The sequence below is a fragment of the Toxoplasma gondii genome, chromosome VIIa, assembly GCF_000006565.2.
Source record: "Toxoplasma gondii ME49 chromosome VIIa, whole genome shotgun sequence".
In the NCBI taxonomy this organism is placed as follows: Eukaryota; Apicomplexa; class Conoidasida; order Eucoccidiorida; family Sarcocystidae; genus Toxoplasma; species Toxoplasma gondii.
In genome coordinates this window covers 115304-128587 of record NC_031474.1, presented here as the reverse complement: position 1 = coordinate 128587, position 13284 = coordinate 115304, and the positions used below count along the sequence as shown (strand labels likewise).

At 50.0% G+C, this 13284-nt stretch overlaps 2 protein-coding genes across 2 annotated transcripts; one reads left to right on the top strand and one right to left on the bottom strand.

Moving 5' to 3' along the window:
- Positions 1 to 2809: 2809 nt before the first annotated feature.
- Positions 2810 to 6051, bottom strand: TGME49_280750 (rudimentary enhancer, putative). Its single transcript, XM_002371428.2, has 3 exons — positions 5214 to 6051; positions 4565 to 4773; positions 2810 to 3614 (listed from the first exon to the last, which is right to left on the bottom strand). Exons 1-3 carry the CDS (start codon positions 5214 to 5216, stop codon positions 3521 to 3523), a joined length of 306 nt encoding a protein of 101 aa, XP_002371469.1. The 5' UTR covers positions 5217 to 6051; the 3' UTR covers positions 2810 to 3520.
- Positions 6052 to 8434: 2383 nt separating this feature from the next.
- Positions 8435 to 13116, top strand: TGME49_280760 (RUB1 conjugating enzyme). The gene is made up of 3 exons (XM_002371429.2): positions 8435 to 10208; positions 10884 to 11000; positions 11388 to 13116. Exons 1-3 carry the CDS (start codon positions 9759 to 9761, stop codon positions 11487 to 11489), a joined length of 669 nt encoding a protein of 222 aa, XP_002371470.1. The 5' UTR covers positions 8435 to 9758; the 3' UTR covers positions 11490 to 13116.
- The last annotated feature ends 168 nt before the right edge of the window (positions 13117 to 13284 follow it).

Here is a 13284-nt window from a genome sequence, read left to right as displayed (position 1 = left end):
AAGCCAAAAGAGCATTCGCTAATTGTACTTGTGAGACGTACGGACCTAGTTTTCACAGGAGATCAAGATATAGAACACCATAGGCACGTGCCCTGTGAGCACAACTCGTTTTGTCGCTCGCGGAAGTCTTTCGCTAAGAAAAAGCCGCAATGCGTAACGAAGCGTTTTCTGCATTTACATGAAAGACGGGAAAGAGTAGCAGAATCGAAAGAGTGCAGACGAAGGACACAGATCCTCGCTGGCAACACATGTTTCCAAGTTAATTTTTTCCGCTGTGATGCGCAAGGGAATGGAGCCAGACGTGTGTACCACACGAAGGACAGAAACACTACCGAAAAGTCAACAAGGCAGGGCTCAGCAATAAACCAAAAGAACCCGAAAGTGGTGGTCAACAGACTCGCGTTTCTCTGCCGCATCGTAAGTCTAAAATGACACTCTAAAACTGAGTACGTTTGACTACATAATGCTGCCTTTTGAGTTTTGGAAATGGAGAAATCCATTCGAGAAGACGGCGATCGGGAGTGTGACGAGAAGCAGCAGACAGACGTGGATGAATGCTGATGAAAAAACTGCAGAGACTCCGGTCGAGACTCTTACTGACCGCGTACGTCGCTGGCTTGCCTTAAAGCCTGACCGAGGACGAAGGACTTTGAGTCAAGTTCGAATTCGCAAGTTAACTTAACCCTCTAGTGGACAGGAACTGAAGAGACTTCGGCAGGTACAAATCCACTAAACTTCTGGCCGCCGTGCATTTTTTTTCAGCTGTTTCCCCCCTCTGCAAGAACTTAACGAAGAGTACGACCACGGAGTAATGTGACATTACGAAAACAGCAAACTCTACTAGTTTGGCAGAGCATTCCTATACAACAGATTACGTCCCGAGGATAGGAAACGGTACGCAAATGACGAACATCAGGAAAAGCGCAACCAGTACGGAGGACGTGTGAAAAATGTCCCCTCCACATAGAGAAATGGAGTTCTGGAATGCTGATTGGGCGTGGTGCATGTAAGCTTAGTCCATCAGTCTTCGACGTGCCTGCCAAAAGAGAAAACTGAACGAGTCGACAGACGAACTACAAGAAAAAACGACTAGCGCTTTTGCGGGAGCCCCAGAAGAGATTTGTCAGCCCGAAACGCTGTCGAATGCTGACCTTTTCTCACAACTTGTACTTACAGTGAAAGTTGCCGCTTTTCTTCAGTTTGAAGCCCACGGACAACGTACACGATCAGTCTCTTTTAAGTCCCGTGGTACATATCAGTATGATCTCTCGCGTTACGTTTATGTGCCGGAACCAAATTTCCGGTTTGGCTGTACAGTTGTCTGTGTCTCACAACTGGAGTCAATCTCAGTATCCTATGTACAATGAAGTCTCGGTTTATTCGACATGAGTTACATCAACCTTTTTGACAGGCACGGATAACAAGCGCGAATAGGAAGCTGATGAAAATCGACAATGTAGTTCATTCATCTGCACATTCGTGCGCGTTTTCATTTGTAGTGTTGTTGGTGAGCATATCCTGGATCAGTCTGACAATATGTCGTTCTCACAGCCTTTGATGAGTTAACTGATATGTATGAACCTGAGAATGATCAAGCTCTCAAATTCACTGAGTCCACCTTGAGTTTGTCTACGCTCGCTGAAAGACCGAACTTTGGCACTCGAGTGCTGATACCCCAGCCCCCCCCCTCCCTGTACCCCAGCCTGTTGTCTTGTTGAACATAAACATACTTGAACTCGCTTGAGAGCAAGCCTTTTACACAGAGAATGCAGTGAAACTCCCCGTTCTGTGGTACTGATCACTAGCCACCAGGAACACCTCGTGGACATGCCACCACTTTCCTGTTAATGTGATCTCTCGCATCGGACGTTGTTTTTCGTCTTTTTGAACGCTTCGCTCGTAGCTAGACGAGCAACGGTCGTATTGGTTTTTCAACGTTCGCACTGATTCGCTGCCTCTCGCGCGCCCGAGTTCCGTGTTTCCTGCTACAATTCCTTCCTGTGTCCAGGCATCACAACGTAAGTGTCTCGGATGTCGCCTCCGACGGAAGTGGGAAATTTCTACACACTTGAGGCCGACATAACGCTTTCAACACTCGTTTACCGATAAAAAGTCATTTTGCCTACAGCCAAAATACAGTAACATGGCAAAGAGTGCCGCGAAGCTTGGCACAGAAAATGGTTCCTGTCGTTTGTAGCGGGGCTCTTTGTACCAGACTGCATGACGCCACCAGGTGTTTTTTCACCGGAGCCCCCCTCTGGCACGTGACGTCTTAGGAAACCAAGGGACGCAGAAAGGGTTAAGTGCTTCAAAGACTGAAAGCTCTTTTGTTTATTGTTTTGTGTGTTTGAAACCACTTCAACGAGATTTTTTTGGTTCACAGAGCTCTGTTAGAAAGACCCCCAGGGAAAAACTACCGGAAAAAACCTTCCACCAAAACTTCCGAGTTACGGGGGAATAGGCTGTCTGCGATGACTCTGCTCGCTCGCCTATCTGTTCTGTGCAAGCAAACGACAGCAGTGCCTTTGGGGTGTTAAAGGTATTCGCTTCTTTTTGTTTGCGATTTGCTGTCGGGAACTCGCCGCTCCGTTGGAGCTCTTTTCTAGAGTTGAAACCCCCAGTTCGAGCAGGGAGTCAGGAAAGTTCTTTCACATACAGGGAATCCATTGCTCTGCTAGGTCCCCTGTACTGGACGCGTCGATCTCCTTCCGGGACTGCTGTCGGGTTTCCTGTTTGGATCTCTCGGATTTGTGCCAATGCTTAAATGCGCTTTTGGTCACCTCATGACCGCTAAAGAGTTCAGAGGGTGTGTAGGTCTAATTGTTCACAGCCTGAGAGACTACGGGAGGCGCACAGAGATCGAGTTCGCGCTCGCACACAGTACAGCAATCCCGTTTCCTGTCTTGTTCTGGACCGAGATATCCAGCAAGGTTCAGCGACAGAAAAAGACTCCCCTACGTAGCAGTGAGAGAAGTGCCTTCGGTAGACATGCCGAGGAACCACACTGACATACCATTTGTGCTTTAGAGACTTGTAGGACCGGGAGCTTTGACCGCCGCATTTTTAAAACAAATTCAAAACAGTTGTTTCCTTGGTTCAAGCGACAAAGGCGGGATCCGCTGCCCAACGCACGACAGCCACAATTACTCATTCAGCGTATCTTTTTCCCAGTCGACTAGAACCCGATATTTCCCGGAACAACGACGAAACTTGCCTGTCCTCGCAAACCCTAAAACGGGATACAAAATTGGCGCATCTTTTCTAGCCCGCGAACCTCAAGTCAGCCAACTCTATAAATAAGCGACGCACATCTCTACAGGTACAAGTGCGTGCATGTACATGCGTAATCATGACCCAAAAAAGCCGACGCAGACGTGCATACGGTGCAAGTCTCTCCAGCCCCTGAATATGTGGATATCTGGGCCTGTTGACTCTGTTCGCTTTCTACATCTGCGTGAAGCCACGGCTTTAAAACTCATCCACCGTCGGCAATAAAAAGCTATCGGAGTCGCGCAGCCGTTTACACGTGAGCCTGCTTCTTGAGGTGCTTGAACGCCTGGTCTTTGATCCATTGTTTGTCATGAGGCACGTAGCAGTTCGACTGCCGGTCTTGTCTGCAAAGGAGACAGCGAAACAGATCGTCAGACAGGAAACACCCAGTGTTCCTGAGAAACATCCGCACTGAAACCACATGGTCTTTGCGGCTCGGTACGAAAATCCTCTGCGTCCCGTACCACATGCACAGACTAGGAAGCTCAAGCAAATTCAGGTATCCCTTTCCGTCACAAAACAATTCACACGCCCGTACCACAACCAAGAGATGCAAACCGCCACCAAGCTCCCCTTATTAAGGCATTCCTAAACAACAAAGCGAAGAAACAGCTTCAGACACACTCTTCCGAGTAACCCCACGGAGAGGAAACAACGCGATAACAGTCGTCCTCTGTTGTGACGTAGCTGACGATTCTGCTTTGAAGAGCAAGCGTGAACACTCTTCCGATTTAAGCAAACGCCGTGGCGTATCAGATGATGTTCGCCGGGGGACCACCGAAGTGTGTATCGTGGCGCATGCAGCTACTCCACAAATGGTGTTTCACGGCGACGCTGAATGCCCCTACACGTGTTTTTGACAATAACATGATGGTCATGAAGAGCCAACACTTCTTCCTGGAAAAGCGCCGGCGTTGAAATGTCCTAACCAAATTTGGGGGAGCCCCCACTGCTCGTGGTGCACGGGTAGGTAGGCCTAGCAGTGCGGTTTCTGATTGTGTAGACTGAAGGGCATCGACTTGTGTGCGCCGTTCACTTTACAGACTAACGCCAAAGAAGAATAGCTCCCATACCAGAGAGAAACTCGTGCATTTTTTGCGCGCCTCTTATACAGCTTTTCCGCGAACCACATTCTAAGTGGCCAAGGCGCCAGATCGTTTCTAGCTATCGTGGTGCAAGTAGTGCAAATGTCGTGATACTCTCTTTGGCATGTGAAGGATCCTTTCTCGCACTATCCGCGACGAGTTCGCCTGCTCCGTCAGACTTTGAAGAGGCAACACGCGGGGTGACTTACACGAGGGCACACATGTCTCGGAGAGAGTCAATGTACGAAAACAAATCGTTCACATCGTAAGTGATGTTTTTCAGCTGAGGGTTTGTCGCCTTCAGCGCCTGTTCGTACAGCTGGCAAACGCCGTCGAGCGCGAGAGGCACGGACTCATAGTCGACATACGTTCGACTGTCCTTTCTGTCGGAGAACTGAACCAGAAGAATCGTGTGACTCTGACGAAACAGAGAACGGGACCACAGACGAAACCCGCAAATGACCACGCACATTCGATCAAAACGAAGAACCATGCACGGGATGGAACAAGACACACTTGTCTTCTCAAGTGGCACATAAAAAAGTACAAACATCGTATCACATGTGCGAATACCATACGTTCAGAGATACACAGAGACACAGACGGAAGAGCCGACTAGTTCCCAGAGAAGCAGAGGGGACGTGTCGGCCGTTCTCCCTTCTCACCAAGAAAAAAAGCCCCGGCAGCAGGGGTTGACCGCAGTCACGAAATAAATGATCGGTGACACAGTAAAGAAGCAGAGAAACAGACACCGGAAGAGGGGCTCGTGTCGACATTTTATTCAGTGGAGTCCGTGAATGAGTCTAAGCTCCTGCTCGGTGTCTTCGCCCCTTTGCTCGTCGGCCCAGTCTGACTTACCATGTTGCCACAGAGTGGAAAAGGTGCAGAAAAAGACGAAGAAGAGACCGGAGAAGGGGAAGGGAGGAGCTTGCGAGCCGAAGGGGGACACGCGCAAGGGGTTCTCAGCTGTAACGACGAAATGAAGCGGGAAAACTGAAACGAAACCTCACGTTGCCTCCAGAAAACGACCGGGTATTCCGCAGTCGCTCAGCCACCGGCACACCTCAGCAAGAACCGCTAACATCAATTTCAGAGCGGAACGGAAAGGACGCAAGCAGTAAGCTACGTCCTGAGTCTCGAAAGACGATATTTTGCTGTCTACAAAGACAAAGTCATCTCCTGCTTCTTTTGGAAAAGAAAACTTTCCTGTTTTCCGGTGTGCTGCACCCGAGAACAGCGCGGCAGAGAGACAGCAGCGAATCGCACAACACCAGACGGTCGGTTCTTTCGGCAAAAGGTCACCCTGTCAACTGGAGCGTCAGGAGGGAACAGAAAAAACAGAGAGACGCAAAGAACGTCGCTTTTCACCAATCCCGAGAAAAGCTCCCAGTGGCAGCCGACCCTCTCCCGCGTGTCCCATGGGAAGCTCTCTTTGCAGTGGCCGTCCTCGACAGTTTGAACGCATGCAAACACCGGAAGAGACCGAACGAGGAAACTCCAGAAACAGCGCCCCTCCACAAAACAGAGTAAGACAACACGGAAATACGGGTCCTGTTTCTAAATTGCAATCTCAAGGGGACCTTTGGTCGTCTAGAAAGAGCGGTCTGACGGGACTTTGTCGGTTTCGGACTTCAGCTCGTTCGTTTCCAGGAACATTCAAAAGAATGTTTTTAGCAGTGCAGTTCTCACGGTGTCTTTGTACTGGCTTGTGCGCCACGCGTTTGTAAGAGCCAGTGAAGCACGGAAGCGTCGAAGGAGGCGGAAAGGCACGGCGGCATAAGGAGTTTCTAATGCCCCCGTATATTGGGAGAGGAGAAAAATGCTTGGTGATGGAGGAGCTTCACTTTAAGCAACACAAACAGGGAAAAGAGGCGGCTGGTCTGGTTCCACCTCAGCCACAGGGAACCTCTCGTCGACGTAGTCTCCCGTGGTAATTCACTTGGTCCTGTTGTCTAAGTTTTCTCAAACTCGGTTCCTTCTTTTCGATCCACAGCTGACACAGAGTGAGACCCTCACACACATCAAACGGACGCCTATGGGGACCTGAGAAATGCGTCCTTTGATACCCTGTAGTGTCCTTCTAGTTCGACAACATACCAGGGGACGTGAAGAGTCCAAGACGTCGCCACTGAGCGTTCATCGCTACCACGCACACTTGCGCCTCTCTCGTGCGTCTCTTCACTGCTTTCGCTCATCCACATTTTCAGTCGAGGTGGAGAATGCAGGAACGGATCCACCTCACCGGGTAGCGCAGTTGTCACAGAGAGTGATGGAAGTCAACTACAAATCGGTTAGAAGCAAGCACGAATCGCGGGCAAGGAGAAGGTGGTATCTGATGTTCTCGTGAGACACTGAAAGCATCTGCTCCTTAATGCCTACGTCAGACTCGATAGTTTTTCCTTTACATGCAGCGTCCTCTGTTTTGCTCTGTCGACAGCCAAGTAAAACGGCTCGGCAAGCGCGGACTCACAATCGCGAGAGGGTCTGTGTGGCTATTTAGAGGCTGCTGGGGCATGCAACGTTCTAGCTCTCCAGCCTGCTGCTCCTTCTCTAACTGGGCGTGGCACGCTTGCAAAGAGAATGCAAACGGCAGTACTTTCAAGGAGCATCCGAAAGCACGGACTGCGGAGGGATATCTGGATCGCATAATTGAGGAGATGGAGCAACGGTGTGCCCATTTAGTTTTCCAAGTGCACATCCGTTCCGGGTGTCAGTATAAAAGTTAAATAGATAAACAACGGAAAGCAAGTGAACCCGTCTAAAACACACCACTTGCCAAGTAGCAAACAGAAGGCGAGTAGAGGTCCACGGGTACGCAGTATCCAACGTCTGACGCGAAAAAGCCTTTTACACCAACAGCTCTGTTGCAGGGTCAAGAATCAAGAAGAAACCAACATACTTTGCCGAGGCGCACTCTGTTTACACAAGAAGTGGCATTGTTATGCACAAAACACGCTTCAGTTCTCACCTTCGGTTCTTGTTTTTTCTCGCCAATCCAGTAACTCATTCACGTATATGCCTCACCGATACGGAAGGGGCTGAAATCTTCTCTCAAACAGAAGCTTTCCATTTACGCACAGTGTGTCTTCAACGCTTCCCCTGCACGACGAAGAAGGAAATTCCACACTGGTTTGTTGAGAAGCCGATTCGCGTCCCCTCACTATAAGGGGAGACCACATCACAAGATAGGAATGCGATACGGATGTTACTTTCTAAGAGAGTTGCGGCACTCGATGTCTTGAAATCCTCTTGGACATTGCCATCGTTGAATCGTGCGCCCTGTTCCCTCTTTTCGCTTCTGTTCCCTGCCTACGGAACAAGCCTACTGTTCAGGTGTTGGCAGCTTGCTGCAATCGTGAGAAGCACAGGGTTGTTTTTTGAAAGGTCTTTTCCACCTTTCCTTGCGTTAGAAGGTTTCGCTCCCGTAGAACCGAGAAAAACGAACGGGTTCGCGGCGCGGTAGAGCTGAATCGGCATTCTGTGTCTCTCTCGAGGTCGAGTTTCTTCGACGGGAAACTACTGGACTGTATTCATCATCTCAGATAATGACGGAGAACGACAAAAATGTCGCTGCTGTTCCCTCCTTGATTCCTCAGAAAAGAAGCTTGCGGGGGTTCTCGCCGCAAACTCTTCAGCTTTTCTCGCCCTCTGCGTGTTGAACCCGAGGAGAACAAGAAGCGTGTGCAACTTGTTCCAGACGAGGGCGCTGCTGTGCAAGCTGGGCGCTGTAAAAAGTACGACAGCTAATTCGTAAAAAGAAGAAAAGCGGAAGACGGGTGCGGACTGTTAACACACGAAGAAGCCCGGACGGAGAATCCCTCACAGAGAAAGGAGCTATTTCGGGAGTGTGTAGACGAATGTATCTGTTTTTCCGCTAAAATAAAACGTATAAAGCGATCCTTCTACATTTCACGAAGTGCCCTTTCCATAGAAAAGGTATTTCGTCTTTGTCACGTGCGGCCCGACCGCCTATTTCGTGCCTTATTTGCTACCCGTGCGGTCAGAAGGCAGAACTCAGTGGCAAAAATCGCGTGGAGAAAATCGCACTGCATTTGCTGGACTAAGCTACAAGAGAAACACTCTTCTCCAAGAAGCAAGTGACACAAAAGAGAATGGTTTTCATCGAGGAAACGTCGCTGCTATCTTTTTGGATTCGTTAATCAGGGTGTGACATGCTGTTCTGAAATCGTTTTCATTGACCCTTGCATGTCTGCTCTCGCTGTTTCTTCTGTTCATCACGCCAAATGAGACTTTTGAAAAGACCCGGCAAACAAACGACGCTCGATTTTCTACTTTTACCTCTATTTCAGCCACGTCACACGCAGGTGGAGTTCCCCTTTTTCTCTCTTGCGCCTCGGTCTACACACCAAACTTTTCCACGTTGACGCAACTCGCGCGCTTCTTGTACACTGCATTTTTCTCTCGAATTCAAACCTAGTCAGGCCACTGTTTTTCCTTTTTTTTTGACTCCGACTCAGGTCTCAACTTCTTCTTTCATCATCGCCGTCCTTTCTCGTATTTACCCGCTGCTTTCTTACCATTCTGGGCTTGTCATGTCTTTCCGTCCCTCCTGCCCGTAGTTTTCCCTAGTCTTCCTTCTTCCATCCTTAGTCCTCTTCTTCTTTTCTCCTCCTTGCTTCTCTTCTCACTCGGCACATCGAGGTCTCAGCGCCCGAACTGAGAAGGGAGGCCCTCGTTTCCTTTTGTCTGTCTGTCTCCGCCATTTCCTCTTTCGATTTTCCGACCTCATTTAGTTTATGCACAGACGAAGCAAGGCAGCAGAGGGCCGTTCCCAGACACACCCTCTGAAAGAGCGTCCTCTTTCGTCGCTTCCTTGAAGGACTCTGGAGTCTCAGCAGAATTCCTCTCGGAGTCAGCCTCCCCTCTCAGCAGAATTCCTCTCGGAGTCAGCCTCCCCTGTTTTCTGTCTTTTGTTTCTCGCCGTCTAGTTTCTCCTCGATTCAATTCTCTCTATGTCTGTTTTTCATATGCGTTAAATTCTCTTTGCGAGCGTCCTGTCTGAGCACGAGAGAGGCGGCCTCCTTTGAGCGACCGGGCTCGCAGCTTCTTCGCTGTCGCGATCTCGCTTCTCTTTTTTCCCGCCACAACTCTTTCGTTTATCGCTTCTCGCTGTTGTTTTTTCTCCTCTTAAGTTCGCATGTTGTGGCCTCGCACGCTTGTTTCTTACCTCGTGTTCTCATTCTCGGTTTCTGTTGTCGTGTAAAGTCCCGTTTTTCCCCCAAGCCTGCGTTTAGATCTGCTCTTCTCTGGAGCCGCGCCGTTCTCTGCGAAATCCCCTTCCCCGTCTCTATCCTTTCTCGAATCTCTCTTCTGCTGCGTCTGTTCTCCCTCTCGGCTCTGTCGTGAGGAAGCGCGCTCTTCGTTCTCTTTCACTTTGTCGAAATGCTGAAGTTGTACGGCGTAGGCCGTGGGCGGCCTAAGCAGGTCTCTTCCTCGACGTCGCAGAACAACGCAGAGGCGTCATCTTCTGCCTCCCCGAGTTCTTCAGCTGCTCCTCTCTCAGGAGACACTGGCAGCAGTTCGGGTGTCTCTGGCGCTTCTTCAGCGTCTGCAGATCCTCAAGAAAGGCGTCGGTTTCCCGGAGAGATTCGCCTGCAGAAAGAGCTGGAGGACTTAGATCTTCCTCATCAGTGTGTTCTTACTTTCTCGTCTTTGGAGAAACGCGGTGCCGCGGAGGCTTCTTCTCCTCAGCTGCTGGGGAACAGCCTGCTGAACATGCAGTTGAAAATATCTCCCGACGATGGATTCTGGCGAGGCGGCAAGTTCCTCTTTTTCATTGCCATTCCTGCAAACTACCCTCATGACCCGCCGAAAGTCAAGTGTATGGACAAGGTAATCTTCAGACGCGTCTCCGAAAGATTTCTGCTCTGCATGCGGCGAGAAACCTCTCGAACCCATCAGTTTCGTTTCATCTCTCCCGCGACTCTTACGCTTGTGTGCCGAGGATGTGACAGCACAGTTCAGTGAAGGCTTTTTCAGTGCATGAACTCTCGGAAGAAGGGCAGGTTCTGTGAAGCGCTTTTTCTTTTCTCTTTAGAAGAGCCAGAACTTCCGTCTATACACGCAAGATGCTCCACAAGGCCAGGCGATGCGATGCAAATCCAGAGCTGCTTAGTTCAAATCCAAGACACAGAGACGTTATAGAGTACCTAAGGGTCTGACGAGGACTCTCCAGTCACGGGATGGAGCCTGCCAAGTGCTTTTACATATGGGGATAGAAAGCGCTGTCTTGGGTGGAATCTTTGGAGAAAGTGTCTTTCCGCTTCGGCCTATTTTCGGCTACTCTTGGAGAGACGGATGTGAAGTATGAGGAAGCCGACGGTTTAGAGACACGAGAGCGGGTCTTCGCATGCATGGACAGTTACAGAGTCCTTCACAGCGTGTAAGAGACAAGATATGTGGTCTTCTCTCAGCAGCCTCCTCTGCGTTTCCGTTGATGGCTGTCTGCATGCGCCCCTGTTCAAACGCGCGTCCGATCTCACGCCTGGCTTCCTTTTCTGCTTCCAGATTTACCATCCGAATATTGACCAACACGGTAATGTGTGTCTGAACATTCTACGAGAAGACTGGAAGCCTGTTCTCTCCATCTCGTCCGTCATGTACGGCCTCCTCCACTTGTTTCTCGTAAGTTTGTCTGCTGCCTTTTTTTCTCATGCCTGCTTCGCAGCGGGCGCACCGTTAGTTCTCCGAATGCACAGAAGAGACGGCAAAAGGCTGGGGAGAAGAGAACAGCCATGCGTATCCAGAGGAAAGGGGGAAAGGTGGATAGACACCGAGACAGGTCCGCAGGGATCAAGGCGTCCGTTTGACTGGGCGCTTGCGAGCACGCGTGGAGGCTGTCGCCCAATGTGCAGGCACACGCAACTTAAGGTCTCTCCATGGACATGCACTTACTATCTTTTGAAAGACAGGCCTACATAACTTGGGGGTTCGAGGCGCATGTCCACGTTTTTCGCATGCATCCAGATGCCCCGGAACTCGCGTTCTCGTGGCGTTTTCGTATCCACGCAGGAGCCTAATCCGAGCGACCCTTTGAACCAAGAAGCAGCGGCTCTGCTTCGGTCGAATCCCTCGGAGTTTCAGAGACAAGTTCGGCGAACTCTGCATCTCTAGAGGCTGTTTCGGAGAGGAAGGATTTGAATCGCGGACGCGGAGGAGAGGGTCGAGGAGAAGGTGAGGAGCAGAGAACTGCGTGTGACGTTTTTCGCGGACTTTGAAAGGAACAGCGAAACACAGGGCGTAAGAAGGCGGAAACGTCGAGAAGAAAGCTGATGAAAGAGACACCTCCATCTGAAAGGGTAAGGAATTCTTCTCTTTTCTGGGGGAGGGGGGGCGCTTCTCGGTTTTTCGATTTTTTTTCTTCTTGTTTGCGTCTTTGCCGACAAAAGAGAACACACATCCAAGAGGACAAGCAAAACAGACAGAATGTGCTGCGACTTTCGAGCACTGAGCGAACCCGTGGGTGTGGCGGGGTGCGCTCTTCTCCCCCTCGTTTGCCTCTCAACTTCCTGCAAGTAGAGAAGCGACAAAATGTCACACGACCGTTTTTCTTGCTGGCCTTTTCTCGCTTCATCTTGTGTTCCATCGTGATGCGGTATTTGTACGTCCTACTATTCTTGAAGGTGGTAGCGATGCCCTCTCCGCATGGGCTGCTGACGACTGTACACAGTCACTTTTTCGCTTCTCCTCTCGGCATGGGCCGAGATGCCTCAGTGCTCTTTGCTTTCGAAAAGTCAAGTTCCTCCAAAACGGTGTTGAGAGAACGCTCTCGGGCAGATCAAGAGGTCCCGTAAAAAAGTAACTTTGTCCTCCCGCGAGAACCCAAGTCTAGGTCTGCTTCATCTAGGGGGAAGAAACTGGCAGGAAGGGGAAAACCAGAAAACTGAGGGCGAAGTACCTCCTAGGCGGCTGACTTCTCTGGAAACTCCGTTCATAGAATTCGAAAGAGCGTTCACTGTTTTTCATTTTTGTCAAGTATGAGTGAATCGGGATTCGTTCACCTCGCCAAGGCGTCGATAGCCTTGAAAGACATGACAGTTCTGGTACGACTGAGAAGCGTGGTCTGTTTCTTTCAGAAGGGGGTTTTAGACCAATAAGCGGTCGATGCATGCATCTCAGACGATCTTGACAAGCACTGGTAGCTTTATATGGAAGGAAAAAGACACGGCAATTCCAGAGCGGTTGGGACAGGACACCAAACCACAACCGCTCACAGCTGGCCGAGCCTGCTTCTCGTTTTTGGCGAGAACTTTTGTGCTGCAACGAACCTTTGCATTCCCTCAGACTTGTGCACAGTTTACAGAAAGCCGTGCGAACTGTGCATACCCTCAATGCATGCCAGTAAGGAGTCCTTGACAAAATCCACGAGACAAAAAATCGATTTATACGGTGGAAAGTACACGGCAAGGACTAACTGATCTCTGTTTTTAGTGCCGGCTTTGTACGGAGGATGCGATGTGGGCAACAGTGCCGACCCCCCAGGGTGGGAAATCTGTAGCGATGATCAACCGTCATCACTTTTTTCATGAATGTGCCTGTCCCCCGGAAAAAGGACACTGCTTGTGACCGTGACTCAAGGACATGTCTGTCAGAAAAAAGTAAATACGAGACAGGACCTTAAAAGTTGTCTCTCTCTGACAGCAAGCTCAGGCCGGTGAGGTACTTCTTCGCGGATATCCGCAGTCTTTTCAAGACGCTTAGACGATTTGCGCACGCACGGACATTCCCTATTTTCTCTGTGCGAGGTTTCCCACGCGATACAAAGGAAAAAGTCTTGACATTTGGCTCTAGGGGTACATGTCTGAGAAGTTACGCTCGAGTTGGAACCCTCTGGAGCCGGGGAATTTTCTTCAGATTCAAAAGAAACGAGAGGGGCACCCGCTAACCGCGAAAGAAAAAAGGGGAGATG

Bases quoted from the DNA above. Each gene is read 5' to 3' on its own strand.
- TGME49_280750 (XM_002371428.2), bottom strand. The intron at 3,615-4,564 runs GTAAGTCACCCC...TCTCCTTTGCAG, and splicing joins CGAGACATGTGTGCCCTCGT to ACAAGACCGGCAGTCGAACT.
- TGME49_280760 (XM_002371429.2), top strand. From the start codon at position 9,759: ATGCTGAAGTTGTACGGCGTAGGCCGTGGGCGGCCTAAGCAGGTCTCT. The intron at 10,209-10,883 runs GTAATCTTCAGA...TTCTGCTTCCAG, and splicing joins AAGTCAAGTGTATGGACAAG to ATTTACCATCCGAATATTGA. The intron at 11,001-11,387 runs GTAAGTTTGTCT...GTATCCACGCAG, and splicing joins GCCTCCTCCACTTGTTTCTC to GAGCCTAATCCGAGCGACCC.